The following is a 21,348-nucleotide window of genomic DNA, read 5'->3' as shown; positions in this document are numbered from 1 at the left end:
GGTAGGCTACTTAGAAACGTGATTTTCTTTTTAAATACACTAATATCTTGATTCTACATAATGCTTAAACGTTTCTCATGAAACTTAAAATTCCACCTTGTCGACCATGATCTTTCTATCTTCAGTATGAGATATTGCTATCCACTTCCTGTGTCCATCCCAACATCTCCTATGTACTAGGAAGGATTTTCACATTTTAATATATCTTTATTTAATTATAATTCGTCCGAGTGGGGGGGGTATTACCAGGTTGTGTTTACGTATAATTAAAAACAAACTTTCCGAAAAAGAAGTTTTTCAATAAGAAGTAAAGAGCCATATTAAACTTAAGCCCAGCAGAAGCAGATTCCTATAATAATTCAAACTCAAAAGGACTAAAAACTACTATTAACGAAAAAACGAATCCCAAAACGAACATAAATTTAAATAATCGATCATGGAAAACATACTGATAGCAGGTACTAATATGAATGAACAAATAAATCTTAAAACAAGTAAAATTAAATTAAATGTTCAAACTTAAAACGAACAAAAATTACTACAAACAGGAGGTGAGCTACAGCCCTTTTTCCCTTCCCTGCGTTTTTTGAGACGAAAGCAAATAATGCGGCATTCTAAAGAGAATTCCGGCGGCACAAAGATAAAGTGACAAAAGTTGCTTTAGAACAAGTTGATAATGATCAGCAGTCATTGTGAAGAACTTTAAAAAATAGGAAAAGAGCTGGTTCAAATAAAATCTCTCATTAAGCCCCGACAGAGAAAATACGGATGGACCATTTTTCGAATGTAATGTCTTTATCTAATGATAATCCTGAAGAGGTCCGAGAGCTTGATGAACTTCTTTCGCGTCGAGATCCTCAGTTTCTTCTTACTAGTTATGATCTGAATGTAGCTCTGAAGAGTCTTAAAAATAAAAGTGATCCGGAGCATGATAGAATTTTTTCCAATCAGCTGAAACTTGCCCCGGCTTCATTTCTTGCGAAGCTATGGTGTTTTTTTTAATCTGATTCTTTTGTTTGGGCAAGTGCCAACTTCTTTTAAAACAGGGATTATCACGCCGGTTCCAAAGCATGGATAAAGCAAGTACCAGACATGCGATTCTTTTCGGCCTATTACTAAGGGCTCTCAATTAAGTAAGATGTTTGAATTTAGTGTTAAATTTCTTTTTGTTTCACTTGATTTTGGTTCGAATCAAATGGGGTTCACTAGGGGTACGGGTTGTGATCATGCACATACTACTTTTTTTTCAAATTATAAGTTCTTCTTGGCTTAAAGAGACCCGTAATACTGTTTATTAATAGATATTGAAGGAGCTTTCGATAATCTTTCTCATGTATCTGCTCTACTTACCTTACTAAAATGTGGTTTACCACATAACCTGGGTAATGTTTTTCGTTCGTGGTATTCTGGCCTTAAAGTTCGGGTTGCCTCAGGATCTATAATTTCTGCTGATGAGGTAGCAGTTAGGAGGGGGGTTAGACAGGGGGAATGTTATCGTCGTGTGTTTCAATTTTTGTCTAGAAGATTGTTTTGCTTCTTTAAAAACTTCTTTGATTTACTTAGCAGTTGAAATTAGCTATTTGGCTTATGCTTATGACATTATTTTACTTAGTCGGTCGAAGACTGCGCTGGCTAAAAATTTTAAGGTCTAAGCAAATGAGTTGAAGAAAAAAGGTCTAGAAATTAACATAGCGAAATGCCAGTATTTTGTGATTAATGACCCTCTTGGCTCTTCTCCTCTTGATTGGTCACCTTGTATTTATAAATGTATATCTTCCCTGCGATCAGAAACGTCTAGCTTCACTTACTAAGTTTTCTAATGCCTACTCATCCCTTAAAACTCTGTTATGCAATATTGAAAAGCATGGGTATCGATGCCTATTAATAGGTGACTTCAATTGTGATGTTCATAGCTCCTCTACTCGTGCCAACTTAGTTTTAGATTCGGTGCCTATTGGTTACCGCATAGTACCCAAAGCTCTTAATTACAGTTATATTCATAATAGTGGTACTGTGACCAGTGGCGTAAATTCAGACAAATTCTGGGGGGGGGGGCAAACTTCAAAGATTTTTGCCACCACACGGAAGAAAATTTGCAAATTTTCAATTTTACTTTGTGAGGAAAGTACAAAACTATGCTGATTATATTCTGTTAAAAAAAAGTAAAAACAAATAAAAAAAGTTTGAATTGGTGAAAGTGTCTAATTCAGAGCGAGTGGATGGCTTGGAAAGAGCATTTCCTGCTGCGAAGTAGCGGATATTTTTGAAATATTATTAAAAACTGTATTATCCCTTATATTGGACCTCTTAGACTCTTTTTTAGGGAAGCAAATTACAAAAAACAAATATTGTGCTGTGAAGGGTCTAAGCCAAAAAAGAAAATTTAGAATTAGGAAATGTCATTTTGTTTTGTTAAGAATTGAATTGAGTGAAGGCCTAGAACAGGGTTTTCTGGCGCGAAGCGCAGTAGCATTACTACCAATAAACCGAACAATTAAACCAAGCTGCTCTTTTTTCGACAGATCTTTCGTTTCATCTGCGCAGATTGTCCAATATTTCTTAATAAAGCATCTTGTTTGTTCTCGCAAGAGTTCAGCTAGTATGCTTATAAGACTATTTTGGTAGTCGGGACTCCAATAGCTTCCATACCGACGTTTTAGTTTTTGCTGAAGATCCGGGTTTCCCTCTGTCATCATTTCTAGTATTTCTATAAAATTACCTCGATTGTGTGAGTCTTCGTGTTCATCATGACTTTCGAAATGGGAGCCCTTGGCGTGCTAGGGCACATGCCACTTTCGTAAGTGTGACTATATGCAGGCGATTTTCCGCTATGGCTTCCTTCCGATTTGAATAGAGAGTTGTAGCTATTGACTCAGATGTGCCACACTCAATTGCTTTATATTTGTTCCAGCTGCGATTTGCTTCGTTATGGGCTTCTGAAGCATCGCGTTTTTCAATCCTTTCGAATAGCTTTTTCCAGTTATTCATTCCTGTGTCGACAAACACTACATTATCAGAAGTACTTCCATGATTTCTTGTTAAGGAAAAGTGCCGACAGCAAAAGCAGTAAATGGCATCTTCTTTAATAAAGTATTCTACCCATGGTTTTTTCTCATAGGCTTTAGCAGAAAAACGGCGACCGTTTGTTTTGGGGTATTCTGCTGGCTTTGGCTGGTTGGGTGCCTCCCTTTTATGGTGGGAGGTGTCAAGATTACCCCTCAATATCGTATCCGATGCATCGGCTACACTTCCACCGTAGAAAAAAATCCAGTGCTTTTGCTTTTAAACGTTTTAACTTTATTCAGAGGCCGATAGCTCTGAAAGAGTTGTTCCCTTAAATAGGTGTCTAGTAGACATAAGGATAATAGACTTTCTTAGTTAAATATTTCTAGAATGTCCAACGCTCCCCAGCAAAACATACTGTTTTCAAGCCATTTACTTCTATTTATACAGAAACTTTCGCCACTCTAAACCTTTTTTCCGTCGGTACAGTTTTGGTTTTGTTGGAAAACTTTCGTCGTGCTCGCCCCCTCCCCCCCCAAAAAAAGTGATAGTGACACCCCTGCTCCTAGCTTCTAATTAGCTCTTCTGCTACCGTTTAGTGTTACGTATTGGCATTTTGCCCTTAATAGTTTTCGTTTTTGTTATTTCATGATTAATAACGGGGTGGTCTATTAAATAGGGTGCTTTTTCTCTCATTTATAATAATAGCTTCATTTCCGCCAAAATTGACGATAGCATACAAATATCTTCCGAATGATCATTTAATACGCTCTAGCATCTTCTGCATGTTTAAGCGCCTCCAAATGCTCAAATTCTCAGTTTTTAGAATTCGGTAAATAGTCTAAGCTAGTCAACTGAAATTTAAAAGCATTAAAACATATATATCGTTTTTTGTCAGTTTAACTACGAGTAAAATTTCCTAAATTAAACGATAACATAATCCGAATAAGAAACTTAGCAACTCTATACAAAAATTCTTATACTTATCTAGCTTATCAGCAAAATCTAGGAGGGCAAGTCGTAAATTTTGTTTTAGATGAAGCACGCTGACGTGAAGCGAATGCCTAGCAATAACAGCCGATTTAACTTTAAAAAGTAGAATTTTGTCACGAAGCAGCAATTTTTATTTATACTAAAACTGTCAATTCAAATGTATTTTAGCTCTTTTTCATTCCTTTTTTGCGCCATACCCAGTTTCTAGGGTGAGAATATAACAAGAGGTATAAATAATGGTGAGCGGCCGCCTAGCAAAAATGGCTGGGCCTTAGGAAAGCATTTGCTCTTTCATTCTCTTAAGCTCTTCCAAAACTCTTTGCCATAAATCATGTCTGATAAATCAGGCTGTAGTCCCTGTAGTCATCTCTGAAGTCCTAGCCTGCCCACCCCCCTCCTTGAATGACACCTCTATATCTATAATTGTTTGTTATATGCTCGGTCCTATGATTTTCCCCATAAAATTTGCGATTTATACATTAATCCAAAGTTGTAGCGCGAAATTAAGATCTTACTTCTGTAGGCTAAACTTTAGTTTGCATGGAATTTATTGCATGAAGCAAAGGCTATAAGTTTATATTAGTCAAACCATAAATGGCAAAATTACACATCTTACTTCGCCAAGCTTCTGTTGCTGCCTCGGTTACTGCTGCACTATCCACCAACTTAGCTTATATAGTCGTTTGACTAGGTTTATAAATATCGATTGTTTTTCTCTGACTCATCGCCCACTCTTATTCAACAAATTAATTCATTTAATACTATCTTTATTTGACAATGTTAGAGAAAACACGAGGCTCCGGGCTACGCCTCATTTCGTATAAGATTTTGTATTCGATAAAATTTGTATTTTTTATTCGGATGAAGGATAAATAAGGGTATAATCTAAAAAAATCTGGGGGGGGGGGGCAAAATCAGGTCTGGGGGGGGACAAAACGAGGTCTGGGGGGCAACCCACCCTGCCCCATAGCAATTTACGCCCCTGGCTGTGACCAATATTGATCATTGTATTTGCTCTGCCGATGTTCCCTGTTCTGTCGTTAATGTTGACGAAAACAAAGGTGCTTTTGACCACCTTCCCCTTTCCCTTACTGTGAAATTAACCGCTGATCCATCTTATCATCCTTGTGCTTCCAATTAAAAACTGTGTATGAAACGAGAGTGGAGCAAAGCAATTGGCCTCTATATATTTCTACCCTAACAGCTCTGTTGTCCTGCGTCAAGATCCCTTTTAGTCTATTGTGCACGAGTGTTTTTTCGCCACAAGCCAGAGTGCAACTGAATGTTTATTATCTTCACTTAGTTAAGTGCATGAAACAAGCTGAGAATGTAGCTGCTCCCCTTGTCCGGGTTAAACTCAAAACTCGAAGTCCAATTTGGAAAGAAGACTCGGGTCTTAAAGCCGTCATAAATCGTGCTAAACTCTGGCTTCGCATCTGGATTGGGTGTGGGCGGCCCTTGTGAGGCCAAGTGTTTGATATAAAGAATAAGACAAAAGCGGAGTTTAAACGGTATCTTCGTTTGATTCGATATAATGGTGCTGAGTTCCCTAAAAGTGCAGTACAATGGAAGGAAGTCATTAATACGTCTAAATTTGATTCATTAAAGACTAGTGATGTTATCCCAGATTCGTCTTGGCTTAGGCATTATAAAAATATTTTTTTTAAGATTGAGTATAACGTTCATTAACATTTTAGTGCATCGTTTCTAGATTTCTTCCACTTAGAGTTTTGCAACATCATATTATTCCCGGCTCAAGTAAAAGCTTAGTTAGTCGTATTATTAAACTTAAGTCTAAATCAAATGATCTTGATGGGATTAGCACTCACCATTTACGTTGTTATTGTCCGGCACTAGTCGCTCAGCTCCAGTTACTTTTTCAGTTCTGTTTATCTTTGTCAATGGTGCCTCATTCCTTCCTTTGCGGAACGGTCTCTTTGATTCTTAAATGCGAAAGAGACCCTTTTGATTGCAGTTCATATAGGCCCATCACTGTTGCTTGCAATATTAGTAAGGTTTTGAATATGTTCTGCTCCCATATATTATTGAACGAACTGCGAAAGACTCTAACCAATTTGGATTTCAACCTCGTATTGGGTGTCAACATGCGCATAAGGTTTTAGTTTCAACTCTTTATGATGCCCAGTCTAAAGGTTATGAATTACATATTTGCGCTTTGGATTTATCTAAAGCCTTCGATAGTATTTGCCATACACAAATGTGGCACTCTTATTCAGAGTTTGGAGTGAACCCTTCTGTCATACATGTACTTAAATTTTGGTATAGTAATTCGTTTCTTCGTTTAAAATCTGGTACAGGGTACTGCGGTAATATACCAGTTCAATCTGGAGTACGACAGGGTGGGGTGCTGTCACCTTATCTATTTAATGCTTACACTCAAAAGTTTTTGTAGGAATCAAGCCTTCGTATTTTTATAATTTATCTGATGTGTCTTATATTGCGTATGCGGACGACCTGCTAGTTTTAAGCCGAACCAAGTCTATTTTGGCATTATCGGTGCAACGTATTTCTATGATGTTTCGGGATGTTGGTCTGTTTTTGAATTTTAATAAATGCGAATATTTAGTTTTCAATCCCAAATCATCAGCTCATAATTTGTCCTGTGGATCCTCAGTAATTTGCAATGTTGCGAGTTTACGGTGGTTAGGAATTAATATTTGTTCTACAGTCACTTTTTTGCGACTTCAAGTTTTGAGAGATGTAAAAGAAAAGTTGAAGATCGGATATGCGAAAATTGTACCTAACCCTGGAAAATATTCACGCCAAGCTTTAGCTAAAATGTATTCCACATATTGTGACCATTCTGTCTTGTTTTTAAGTGGAATGTATTTTTTATTGAATAAGAATGATTTGCGCCAGATTCGTATCGCTTATTTTATATATTGCAAATTTTTATTGTACCTTCACACTTCATATCGTAATACACGTGTTATTGAGAAGTATGGACAGTGCTACCGACATTATCCAATCATTTGAATTGCTTAGTAATAATTTGACAAGAAATGCCTTTGTGTCCCTTGGCCCAAACCATAATATTATCCGTGTGTTTTTGTCAGTGATTAAGGTTTAAGTTATCTTTGTTTCTGTGTATTTGATTTTTTTTTCTTTTTCCTTTTTAGTGTACTTTATTCCGCTTGTTTTGGATAAAACTGGGTTATAAATAAATTATTATTACTATTATTGCGGTAAAAATCGGATTTTCAATGCTTTGGACTCGGTGATGTACTTAGGTGCCCTATATTCTTCTGTAAAAAAGGAAATTAATCTCAAAATTAAGATAAGAAAGACATTTAGTTCCCTTGGTCATCTGCGGGGCAATATGAGAAGAGATATATTAGCTAGACGGTATCAGTCGACGGCTCTGCCTTTGATTAGCTTTCCAGTGGTGATTTTGTAAACTTTTCATCTTCTGCTCATCTCAAATTAAAGTTGCGTATTTTAGATATCTTAAATTTCTACTAGGTTTTCCGCTAAGTGCTCGTAATACTTCTTTAAAAATGTATGTATGAAATAAAGGACCCGCTTGATGTAATAAAGAGTAAGTGTGAGCTTTTAGTTCAAAAGGCTCGAAATTATCCTGGATATAGAAATTTATTCCCGTTTTTTGAAAAAATCTAAAATGTTAACCGATGGAAGTAAATGGTCGTATTTGTCGGTAGTTCTGGTCTTGTTAATTGTAAATTCCGTCTTTATATTTTATATATATTTTGAATGTACTCCTCATAGTGTATCCTGAGGGAAAATAAAAGCATTATTATTATTGTTGCGTCATATGCGTTTCATTGAAAACTACATGTATCTTGAATACTATATTTTAATTTCAAACATTGACAAGAAATAAATAAAAAATTTATATAATAATTAAGACTACTAGAAAGAACTAATGAAAATTAACTGAATATTTAATATATAATGATATCAACTCTTGGAAACTGAGCAATTAAAAATTTAATTTCACTGCCATTTCTATTTTATTTTTTAATGTTGTAATATAAAAAAAAATATTGCTAATATATTTCATTTTCAGTAAAGCGCAAATGACACAACAAGCTTTAGACTTTTATGGTTAAGAAAGGGGGGAAAGGGGCAGTAGTTTCCAATTCTTGGAAACTGAGCAATTCAAAATTTTATTTCACTACCATTTCTATTTTATTTTTTAATGTTGTAATACAAAAGAAAATATTTGTAAAATATTCCGTTTTCAGTAAAGCGCAAATGACACAACAAGCTTTAGACTTTTACGGTTAAGAAAGGGGATGAAAAGGGCAGTAGCCAATCTCCTGTTAGTAGTAGCTTTTGTTCGTTTTAAGTTTGACTTGAACATTCAATTTAATTTTTACTCACTTTAATATTTGTTTATTCATGCATATCAATACCTCATATATTTCCTATGATTGTTTATTTTAATTCCTATTCGTGTTGGGTTCCATATATTATTTAATAGTAATGTTTGGTCGATTTGAGTTTGAATTATTACAGGAATTTATTTTTGCTGGTTTTAAGTTTAATATGGCAACATACTTTTCTTTGAAAAACTCCTTTACCGGATTTGTTTTTTTAATTAATTTCTGTTCCGTTTGATTGGCAAATTTTTGGTTTTGGTTAATATACTGAATATTTCTCCAGTTTTCATTTCTCTGGCGTAAAAATTAAATATCAAAATCTAATTTAAATGTTTCAATTAGTGACTTTTGATTTATTTCAACAGCCCTCAATATTCCTTGAGAGTTTCAACCTAGTGTCATTAGTCGTTATTGGGATATCTCAGGTACACCCTTCTGATAACCGAGATGCACATAGTATCTTTGATTGAATATTCTGGCCCTTAGCCGTTCCTAAGATATTGCAGACATAGTCTGTAGATAATCTGGATTCAGATAGTGTCATTTGATTTAGCTTAAAATCCCCTTCCGCATTCCCTGAAGGTTCAAGCACTGTTAAATATGCCCTGAAACCGAGATGCACATAGTATCTTTGATTGAATATTCTGACCCTTAGCCGTTCCTAAGATATTGCAGACATAGTCTGTAGATAACCTGGATGCACATGGTATAATTTGATTTAGCTTGAAATCCCCTCCAGCATTCCCTGAAGGTTCAAGCACTGTTCAATATGCCCTTAAAGTTTCAGCTTAATGCCCTAAGCCCTTTCCAGAGATACTGCTGATGAACCCTTTTGACAATCAGTATGCACATAGTGAGTTTTGATTTAGTTCAGCATCCCCTAACATTCTCTGAGTGTAGTCGCAAGTAAATGTAGTACCGGTTGCAAGCAGTCGGGGTCACAGTTGCAAGTTGTCAATGTCGGAAGTGGTCACTGTTGCAGTCACAACCCGTCGCATTTGCAGCCACAGTAGTAGCAGTAGTGGCCCTGAAAGTTTCAAGTAAATACCCTTACCCGTCCCTAAGATATTGCAGATATACCTTATTGATAACTTGGATGCAGATAGTTTCTTTTGATTCAGCTCAACAAACGCGTCAACAAACTGAAAAGTGCCCCTACAAAACGGTGGTGGAGGGTCTTCAAAGAAGCTCTACCGTCTTCTAAACTAACATTCATCCCCTTGATTCATGTTGAAGGGATGATGATCCAGTCAGGTCAGGAAAAGGCAGATGCTCTTGCACAAGCCTTTTCCAAGGTCTCCCAACTTGATGACGCTGGAGTCCACCCTCCCCCCTTTCCGCCATGACCAGATGCAAAAATCATCAGCGTTAACATAACTATTAGTAAGGTGCTCAGAACGCTAAGCCAGTTGGATGTCACCAAAGCTTCAGGAACTGACACGATTCCCAATCTCATCCTCAAAAGTTGTTCCCCTTTTTGCTGGTCCTCTCGTCTCTCTGCATAGAAAATGCTTTGCAGTGGGATGGTCTCCGAAAGCCTGGAAAATTGCTCATGTCATCCCTGTTCCAAAGGCAGAGTCCGACCTTACTAATGTAGGATCGTATCGTTCAATAAGTTTGCTGTCCTGCGTAGGTAAAGTTTATGAAAGTGCCATTGATAAGACCCTTTAGCAATACCTCGAGTCACATCTGTTATTGGCAGACACGCAATACATTTTTCGCAGAAAACGGTCTACATTAAACTGTCTGATCGCACAGTATCAAGAGTGGGTTGATCTCCCTTCTCAGGGGCACGATATTCACCTTCTCTCCTTCGACATCGCAAAAGCCTTTGATCGTTTATGGCACAAGGGACTCCTTTGTAAACTGAAAGCATGTGGAGTTGATGGTCGACTATATGAGGTGCGTGCTGACTTTCTTCGTCAACGTTCATTGCAAGTTGTCCTCGACTGCTTCATATCAAAAGAACACCCAGTCTTATCAGGAGTACCCCAAGGAACTGTTCTTGGGGCAACTATTTTCTTGGTGTTCAGAAACGACCTAGACAACCTTGTGAAGAAGCCTCACCACTTTGCTGATGACACAATAATATAAACGTCAAAAAGGACGACAATCCCAGCGACCCCACAAGGAGCTTCAGGCAGACCTGGACAAAAATTGAGGCGTGGACGCATGGCATGTTAATTTTAACGCATCAAAAACGAAAGAGCTCCTAATTGGAATAGCTTGCCGACAGAGGTAATCCCAGAAAATCCTTCCCTTGACGCGTTCAAGAGAAAGTATAATAAATACCTCAGTGTTAGAAAATGAGGTAATTACCAGGACTAGCGGCGTATCATCACCTGTAATGGAGCCATGAAGCCTGTAATAAAAAAAAAACGTGCAGCAATCTAATCACCTTTTAGTTATTTTATATTTTCTTTCAATTGCAATTTTATCTTTCTTACGAGTGTGATTTTATTCAAACAATCATGAAACGTAACCCCCCTCCCATTTTAAAAGGGTGAATTTATATGCTTACTACTAACTTCCAGACTTATAACTAAATGACATATACACAAAAAAAACTTTATAAATCATTGTGGAAAAATTGATTCCTCTCGAGTCATTGCGACAAAATTCAAGCATCTCAAGACAATACAGGAAACTCACTATACATATACGGAAACAGCATATGTTTAACAGATCATCATTTCACACATATATATATATCAAGTCAAAAACCAGAACCTGACAAGAAACTATTACACAACGATCCATTAAGGAAATCGAATATGGCGCAATTCAAGCCTCAGGAAACAATACTGGAAACTCAACAACGAGAAAGGCAAAATACCAGAAAAGCCCTTACCAATTCAAGAATATAACCAAATTTCACCCTACATTTTCAAGAATCCCAGCCTTTTTTCAATTTTTATATTTCTTATTTTGATCCTTGACAACAAAGGCCTTCCCAATTCAAGAATCTCGACAAATTTCTCATTTTCTTTCTTGTAACCATTTGAGTTTTCATATTTGTTAACCTTTTAGATTTCACGAATCAAGGTTTTTCACACTTTCAACCTTCTCATACTTTCTTCTTTCAAGTTTCGGCAACAAAACCCTTTCCAATTCGAGAATATTACCAAATTACACCCTTCGTGTTCCAAGAACCGCAGCTTTCTTTCAAAATTTTACAATTCTTATTTTGATTCTTAACAATAAAAGTCTTTCCAGTTCAAGGATCTCAACAAATTTCTCAAATTTTTTCTTCTAACCCTTTGAATTGTCATTTTGGTGACTGAACTTTCATATTTCAAGAATCACACCTTTTTGCCCACTTTCAGAGTTTTCATTCTAACTTTCAAAAACAAAATAATTCCCGACCCAAAAATATCAACAGATTTCACCCTTTGTATTTTAATAATCACAGCTTTTTCCAAAATATCACAATTCTTATTTCATTTTTCGACAACAAAAGCCTTTCGAATTCAAGAATCTCAGCAAATTTCTCATTTTCTTCCTTATAACTCTTTGAATTGTCATATTTTATAGCTAAGCCTTTCATATTTCAAAATCACAACTTTTTTTTGCCAACTTTCAAAATTTGTATTCCAACTTTCCTAAACAAAACATTTTCCAGCCCGAAAACCTCAACAGCTTTTAAGCTTCGTATTTTAAAAATCACAGCTTTTTTCAAAATATCACAATTCTTATTTCGATTATCAACAACAAAAGTCTTTCCAGCTCAAAAACCTGAACATATTTTTTTTTCTCTGTCTTCTAACATTTAAGTTTTTAGAAAACTAATCTGTTCATATTTTAAGAGCAACACCTTCTTTTTCAAAATCCATATTTCTTCCACATCACTTTTAATTTTCTGATTTTTAAAACAAAATTCTTTATGTTTCAAGGATAATAATTTTTTTTTAGAAATCCCTCATTTCTTCAACTTATTTTCACAATTTGACAACAGAAAGCCTTCAGATTTCAAAAATCTTAGCAAATTTCAAATTTATAGAGTCAATATGGGCAACTCAGCAGCGGGAATATAAGCAAAGGCAAACACAGCAAAACTCAACACACACAACTGAAAATTCATTGTGACGAAATTCATCCCTATTGGATGAATAGAGGGGACTCGTAGACGGCAAACTCAGCAACGGGAAATTCAGTATACAAGCCTGAAAACAGCAAATAGTCAACAAACTATCACTCCATATATATCTTAATCAGGTCAAAAGCCATAAAATCAGAGATTAACCCAGGTTTGAGCCTTGTAGTAATTCAATTGTGTGTAGGTAAATTACAATTTCGTGGAATTGAGCCCTGGGTAGTTAAAGTGTATAGATGTCATTCAGAAGGCATGTTTACGTTTTTATCCAGTCATTAACATCTCAGATTTCTATTATCATCGAATGAACACCAGCCAAGATTAAATTTAAGAGCACATGAAGGAGTGCTTGTAAAGGGAATAGCTTACAAAAGGCTCTGCTGGAATCACCTGCGGGAAATTTTTCTGAATTCTATTTTAAAGCTTGAACGTCATCAGTTGTTAGATCAACGAAATTAAAAATTTAGTTTTCATTTGTTCAGTCAAAACATGTTTGACTTGTGACTGTCCAAATATTGAAAGCAAACAAAATTTTTAATTAAATTTATCTTACCTCAATTCTTTTCAGTAGCAAGGGTACCCCTTTTTCATGCAGCCTTCTCAACTCTAAGTTGGCCTTTTCGGCATCCAAATTTTCTAGCCACTTAAGCACAGTCCTCAACGAGTTCTTATACATGTCCCATAATTTTAATCTATCACACAGGTCCTCATGCTTTTTGTTCAGAGCATCAATAGCTTCATCATGAATTTTATGGAGGTTTGCTAGAGTTAATGAATCATCGGAATGGGAGACTTGATGAACCTCTTGCACACCTTCCAGAGCACTCAGTTGACGAACTACCTGAGGCTGAAGCTGTAAAAGAGCTTTTTGGCGAGTCAGCAGGATTTCATGGAGCTGAAAAAGGAAGGTTTTAATAGAGCTAAACTTTTTTGTAAAATATACAAAAGCAGGTCACATCCTGACAGAACGAAATCATAAATAAAAGTTAAAGTAAATCCTAGCAAGGGCACAATTTTGCATGGTCATGCAATCCAGTATATATTGTGTGGACACACCATTTAAACCAGGAAAGAACCTTAAGCTAATAGCAATTTGTTTTTCTTCCTAAACTATATAGTCCACACTTCACAGCAAGTTACGAAGAGGAACAGTATTTTTGAAGGTTCAAACGCAGGACAATACTCTTGAGGAAAAAAGGGGTATGTCAACTTGGGGTGTATTTAGGTGGAAACCATTAGCTAAACGGCTGACTTTTGCTTAAGATGCATAACATTTTTGGCACTAATACATCTTAAATAAATGTAAAATTATTATTTCCTTATTTGAAAATTTTAATCTAATTATGGATGCTTAGCACATTTCCCTGTTGAATAATTTTGGACATAAAATATAGAGTATATTGTAGAAAACACCGTCAGAACAGTTTAAGAAATTAAAGAAAAAAAAAGCTAAAAATTTATGAGCATGTTTTCCAGCATAATACCAAAACCAACTACATCATAAGTCACGTCCAAGGGCTGCACAGATGATCACTTCAGAGAGTAAGAACACCTCTAACAAAGTAAGTTTTGGGGCTTCTGATGAAGGATCTTTTAAAAGTGAAGCACATTTTATTCTTTTCGATGCACATAATATATCTCAGATCAAAAAGTTTGTGGAAACAAACTGTAAGTAAAAAGTGTCTCGTGATACGAGCAACCGAGACTCTGAAAAAAAAGTTTTGATAAAGTTATATAGTTCAAAAGAATTGGCTTTTTATGGTGATTACAAATATCTAAAATTAACTAAGTTTAATATTACTTACCAAAAGTTAAGAGACGATGAACAAGAACTAAAACATCAATGCTTAATTGTGTCAATACTGTGTATATTCAAAAACATTGTTTGGTATACATTTGCTATCCCTACCAAACTCATACATAAAAAGTGGGCCAAAGGGCAAAACAAAAAAAACAAACCCTGAGGTCTTATAAAAAGTAAACAACATACCTCACATTTCTTTACTTCTTCACTGAGGTTTTCATAAGCAGGTGGTATAGGCTGCTCCACAAAATCATTAATACTCATCAAATAGTCTTTCCAGGATTCAACCACCCCCTTGTGGTCTTCGGTCTTAAGTAATGTAAGACAAAGCTGCTCATAGCTTGCAAATGTTTCTTTGAAAACGGTCTGCCAATCCTAGAAATAAAATAATGTTTAAAAGAAATAATAACAACAATATTAATTGACTAATGTCTGAACCATATCGATGACAGCATTTCTGTGCTGAAATTTCATAAAACAGAAAATTCGTGATAAGAGCTTAAACTGGAAAAACTTTTATAGACTGGTTATGATAAAATGTTAACTTTTTAAGCCTTTAAGCTCGGTCCATCAATACAAAACACCTTTTATTAAAGTAAATAGAAAATATGTATTTTTATACAACTTTTTTTAATTTGTTACATTTTAGACGGAGGAGGGTTTAGATCTTGCATACCCTCAGAAAAACAAATTGCAATGAATTTATTAGAATAGAGCTTCACTATATTGAGTTTCATATTTTAGGGCATTACACGTTAAGCTTTGATTCCTATTAAATAAAAAAAACAAGTTTTTTAAACTGAAAGTAAGGAGCGACATTAAAACTTAAAACGAACAGAAATTATTCCGTATATGAAAGGGGCTGTCCCTCCTCAACGCCTCGCTCTTTACGCTAAAGTTTTTTATTGTTTTAAAAAATAAAGTTGTGAGACAGAGTCAAACTTTAGCGTAAAGAGCGTGGCGTTGAGGAGGGGACAGCCCCTTTCATATACGGAATAATTTCTGTTCGTTTTAAGTTTTAATGTCGCTCCTTACTTTCAGTTTAAAAAACTTGTTTTTTTTATTTAATTTCTGATCGTTTTTTAGTTAATGCAGCTTTTATTTGCATAAAAATTTTACTTTTCTTTTGCTAAATGGATGTCTTTACAAATTAACTTACGTAACTAACTTCTATATTCGTATATTTTTCTTCTGGCAAAAAATACAAAGTTGCAGATTTTTGCAGATATGAGCTTGAAACCTATGTAATAGGGTTTTCTGATACGCTGAATCTGACGGTGTGATTTTCATTAAAATTCTTTCACTTGTAGGGGATGTTTCCCCCTCTTTAAAAAATCGAGTAAATTTTCTCAGGCTCGTAGCCTTTGATGAGTAATACTAAACTTAATAAAATTTATATATTTAGGATCAGCATTATAAACACATTCTTTTGATACATTTATTGACATCAAAATTTCGTTTTTAAAAGTTTCGATTACTATTGAGCCGTATCGCTTGTTTTTTTATTGTTTTTTTTTATTACGTATATGTTATTACTTATATGAAGGGGTTCTCCCTTAGTCAATACCACGCTCTTTACGTTAAAAGTAAAAAAAAATTTTGATTCACAAACCCCTGAATCACAAAGGCCGTTTAATTATAATAGATAGCTCTTTTGAAAGCACTAAAAAAAACTGTAGTGTAAAGAGCAAGGTATTGACTTGGGGGAGAACCCCCTCACATACGTTATAATTTCTGTTCGTTTTAAGTTCTAATATTCCTTATTACATTTCAGTTGAAAAAACTTTTTTTTTTTTATTTAACTTCTGATCGTTTCTTAAATAATGCTTGGAAATCCGGCGCCCCCTTCATGGCAATTTACCTTACCCCAAATAAACATCCTCCACGGAAATATTCTCCAGAGTAATCCCCTCCTCTAGCCCCCCCCCCCCTCCAGAAAAAATCCTTCCTGAAAATGGTTGTATACTTCCCAATAACCAATAAATAATGCTGGCAAGTCCGGCGCCCCCTTCATGGCAATTTCCCTTCCCCCATGAAAACTTCCTTCATGGAAAGATCCTTCCATATAGCCCCCGACCCTCTCCTTCCCCCACCTACCAGAAAAAATCTCCTCTGAAAAAGTCTGTATACTTCCCAATAACCAATACTATATGTTAACATTGAGTAAAGTTCATAACTTTCAGCCCTCCCCCTGGGGACTTTGGGGATCAAGTCATCCTAAAAGACATTTTTATCATATTTTTGATCATGCTGAACAAAATGGCTATCTCAAAATTTTGATCGGGTGACTTTGGGAAAAAAATGAGCGTGGGAGGGGGCCTAGTTGCCCTCAAATTTTTTTGTTAAATTAAAAAGGTAAATATAAATTTTATTTTCCTTTCAATTTAGCCCTCAAACTTTATTATCGTACCACTTGTTCTATACGATAACCCCTGGGTAAAAAAAACCCAAAAAAACAAACAAACAAACAAATAAACACGCATCCGTGATCTTTCTTCTGGCAAAAAATGCAAAATTTCACATTTTTGTAGATAAGAGCTTGAAACCTCTACAGTATGGTTCTTTGACACGCTGAATATGATGGTGTGATTTTCATGAAGGTTCTATAACTTTTAGGGGGTCTTTCTCCATAAAAGTTGTTATTTTTTTCGAAAATCAGCCAAATTTTCTCAGGCGCGTAACTTTTGATGGGTTGGACTAAACTTGATGAAAGTTATATATTTGAAATCAGCATTGAAATCTGATTCTTTTGATATATCTATTGGTATCAAAAACCCGTTTTCTAGAGTTTCGGTTACCATTGAGCCGGGTCGCTCCTTACTTACAGTTCGTTACCACGAACTGTTTGAAAAAAAGTTAGTGGCGGGAGAGCCTCAGTCGCTACATGCATTTGACGTTTATTACTACTTAAGTGTTCCAAGAAAAAGATTAATATTTTTTCTAAAAAGTCAGTAGTTCTCATTGTTGAAAATGTTTTTTTTTTTTTACATGTAGTATATAGCAATAGCAAGATTACCAGCAAAATCAATAATGGCGATTTGCCACTAGTTTTGGCAATTACTTGCTTTTAAAGCGATTGAAACCCTTCTTAAAAAGCTTAAAGACGAGACTCTGAGGAATCAATTTACAAATGTTTCTATACCATCATTTTAGAAGATTCATGCAGTATTCTTTGTCTGGCTGAGATTTGAGCCTATATTCTGAAACTCAGCATGCCGCATCGTTTAGTTCAATATGTTTCCCTGTATTTCCTTTTCTGGTTCTAAGAATCTTTACAAGTTTTTGTTTTTTCAAAATGTTTTCTATTTTCTTTATTCACTGGTAAAATAGATGAAGGAATAAGTTTAATGGCTTAACTCAATCAATACTAAACAACATAAGGATTGAATTCATCAACATGATAAAAAGTAAACTAATAAATACAAACAGATCAGAAAGTTAGAAAATGAAAGGCTAGAAGAAGAAAGAAAAGATAAAAGGAGAAATATAGGAATGCACAGTAAACAGTGCACAGTAGATGACCGGAACATGGGCAAATAAACAAAAACAATAAAAACATGATATATAAAGGGCTTATACTTGACTATCAAACCTCATTAAAATAATTGTTTTCTTTTTCCAATTATACTGGTTATATCCAAACGACTTGGCTGGGAAGAAAGATTTAGAAAATGGGCCTTGGAAAAAAAACAGCCTCCTACCTTAAGAGCTTGTATCAGAGAGTCAGGGGGTGTTCCTGCAACTGCTTCAGGTTTTTTCCCTTTGATTGCTAGAATGCGTTCTGCATTACTCAAAGCTTTAAGTTGTTCTCGCAACGCTGTCAGTTGATTTGCTCTTCTTTCACCTTCTGGCTCTTCTTCAACCGAACTAAGAGTCTAGAATGGAAAGGGTGTGGCTCAAAGAAAGAAACAGAGGTTTATTATAATAGAGTTTGCTATATATTGTAATTATGCATCAAAAAATGTTTAATAAGACGCAAAATGTGACGATTCTGAAAATTGCAGGGTCTAATCTACTACACCCTGAAAAATGCAGGGTCTAAAATATCCCTGTAAAGAAGCATTTATGCAGAAATTTAACCAAATAAAAAGAAAAGGAAAAATGGACAAAATGTGGAAAACTGAGATAAATATTTTACAACAGTAAGGGAATCGAAAATATTGAAAAAGCAGAAAAAAACTGTAAAATACTTGCGAAGTAAGTGAATGTATCTTCACTGGAAAAATTGGCTACAAAAGATTATATGCACAAAGTGTACATACTTGAAAAAGGAATCGGAAAAACAAACACAGAACTTGAAAGTATAGAAAAATGAAGCCTTAAAAGTTTGGGAGTTGGTTTAAATTCTTTATTTTGAATTTCATTACTTCTTATGTTAACAGGACGGGTTGCTTTTTTTTTACTCAAAGAGTGGTAATGCTACTACTAATACTACTACTGCCACTGACAACTAAGCCGCCTGAGGCCAACACAGCTGCGTAAACCCCTTCTCCATCCCAGTCTATTAAAGACTTCCCTCTTTATACCCTCCCAAAAACTTCAGATTTCCTTTAAACCCTTACTTACGACCTCTTCCCACCCCAATTTGGAGACGACCTGCTTTTTGTTTGGCCTTACATGGAGGGACAATGCCTGAACATTCTCATCCCTGGTCAACACATCCTCCCTCCCTCCTAAAATCACCCTGTTCTTCTCTTAAAACTTTATCTACAGCATCTCTAATTCAATCTACAGCATCCAGAGTGTGGTAATAATATAAAAAAAAACTGAACAGGCAATAAACAAGATCCTTTGGCCCTCTTCAGTCTCCAAGCGCCTCTTCAGGTCTGATTGTTGATGGCAAGGTTATCGAGGGTTAGGCAAATTTTCGGTTGGTATCTACTTCATATTTCGCTAATGTTGGTAAAAGAGCTACTTGGACTGTTAATCGTTCCCCATTAACGCCTAATTTTAGGTCTTACCTTGGGTCACCTTGCCTTAAAGAAAAGTTTTTGAGATAATTTGTGTACTCTGAGACAATTTTCACGTTGCGTTTCAAACGCAAAGTGTTGCAGCGCCCTTTGATAGGCTTTGAAGACAAAAGCTGTGCGAGAGCAAAACTTTTACTTTGTTTGTTTGTTCTTTTTGTTTTTTGTTTTTTTTTGTAACAGGTTTAACGCTGTGATTGTCAACTCCTCGAAACTTGATAAATTACATTTCCCAAAAAAAATCTTATTTGGGAAAAATGAAGATGTGCCCCCAAGAATGGTCTTGGAACACTGTACTTGAAATCAACTTGATTCTCTATGTCTAGACCCCCTATTAATATTGCTACTTTTAAAATTGAACAATATATTCGAGCTACTTAGTGCTATTTTAATTCAAAATTTAAATCTTATCGTTGATTTAAATATTCCGAGCACCACAGGGGGCTTCCAATGCCATTTTGGTAGATATTATAATGAGACTTCGTTTTAACTAATTTTTGATACTTTTCAAACAAGTATACTAGAACATTTTCAGGGACTGCATTTTCTTGAACCTTAAAAAGAAACTTCTGCTCCGTTCAATCACAAAAACCAAATTTACAGTTTCTAATAATGCATTAAATCGGAATATCTCTATCTCTGGCTCAAAATGGGAGAAGCTAAATAGTTTTTCTAAGATTTCCGGGAATGTAAGTGTCGTCTATTAATTTTATATCGTTTATTCGGATCTCTTATCAGAATGAAATTGGGTCATTGAGTATCTGGAACATGCAGCCAGACGGCATAGTGGGAAGCTTTTGTATTTGCATGTTAGGAAAATGAGAGAAAGTAGTCATACTGGACCTTTCCCAGATAAAGAGAGAAAAGGGGCCCCAATTAGTGATAAGGAAGGTGTTAAAGACAGACGGATGGAATATTTTGAAAATGTGTTAAACAGGGTTTCGGAGTCAATTATAAGTTATACTGGCTCCGACTCTAACTCCGATTCAAGACATTAACTATATACCGACTCCAACTCTGACTCACACTCCAGTAACTTTAAACAAAATAGCTCCGAGCCCGAACTGTAATACTTCCCTTTTCGTAAAAAAGACATAGTTTTATCAAATTCTTTTCTAAATATAATTTTAATAACCCTTTTAATAGAGCAGTTAATATTTATCTTACAAATTTTATATTCTGCACTGTTAGAATTGCTGTAGAATGTAAGAGGTATCTCTGTATATCTATCAAGCATTTGTTTTATCTTTCTGCATTCTATATGTAATGTATTTACAAATCGTATATGTCTTTTTTTTCAATAAGGATACAAATAACTGATAAATTGTTTCTGTAGTACTATGGTGCAATAAAATTCTTTTCACTATAATAGCCTACAATATTAATTTAGTTTACTACTGCCACGTTTTTATAGTATTTAAGAGCATTGGCTTGACTCCAGCTTTTATGTGTTTCTATAGCTCCGACTCCCAAGGGTCTAGGTCTTACACTATGTCTGTTACTCAGACCCCATCTCCATTCAGTGAAAATTTACTAAAATCCGACTCCAAGGCCGTGTGTTAAACCATGATAAAGCTGTAGAGAACGATAAAGAAAAGAAGAGAAAATATTTCGACAATTTGGAACTCAGGCGTGGAATTAGAGACAGCACTAAGAGGATTAAAAAATAACAAAGTCTTAGCAGATGATTTTGCGGTAAATGAGGTTTTCGAAAAAGGGTGACTACGAAGTCAGAAACAAATAATTGTGATCGTGGATATGATTTTGAAAAAAGGGAGGTTCTTAATGATTTTGGCAAAACTTTAATTAAATTCCTTTATAAGCAGGTTATTAAACTTATAAATAAGCAATTGAAAGGGGTAATTAGAGGAGCCATTATCTTCATTTCTATTGGAAGCAAATAGTTTTGCATGATGCTACTTATTAGACTAAGAGATGCTGTGAATAGTCTTAAGAGATGAACTACTTAATTTTAGGAAGGGAGAGTATACATCCACCAAATTTCCGCTCTTAGATTAATAACCGAGAAGAGTTTGAATTACAAGACCCATTTAGTCCTCAGTTTTATGGATTATGAACATACATTTGATTGAGCAATTCTTTTTTTAGTCTTTTCAATGTGAA

The 21,348-nt window shown here is 35.3% G+C and overlaps 1 protein-coding gene across 1 annotated transcript in view; it reads right to left on the bottom strand.

Annotated features, from left to right (window-relative positions):
• Positions 1 to 21,348, bottom strand: part of LOC148956437 (uncharacterized) — a 570,204-nt gene that overhangs the window by 65,525 nt on the left and 483,331 nt on the right. The window contains 3 exon segments of the mRNA XM_089090886.1: positions 13,007 to 13,348; positions 14,444 to 14,632; positions 17,959 to 18,132. Coding sequence (XP_088947012.1) covers positions 13,007 to 13,348; positions 14,444 to 14,632; positions 17,959 to 18,132 — 705 coding nt within the window.

Source organism: Artemia sp. Qi Xiang Cuo, chromosome 1 (genome assembly GCF_049724085.1).
Source record: "Artemia sp. Qi Xiang Cuo chromosome 1, ASM4972408v1, whole genome shotgun sequence".
Lineage (NCBI taxonomy): Eukaryota > Metazoa > Arthropoda > Branchiopoda > Anostraca > Artemiidae > Artemia > Artemia sp. Qi Xiang Cuo.
This window is presented reverse-complemented; position numbering and strand designations above follow the sequence as displayed.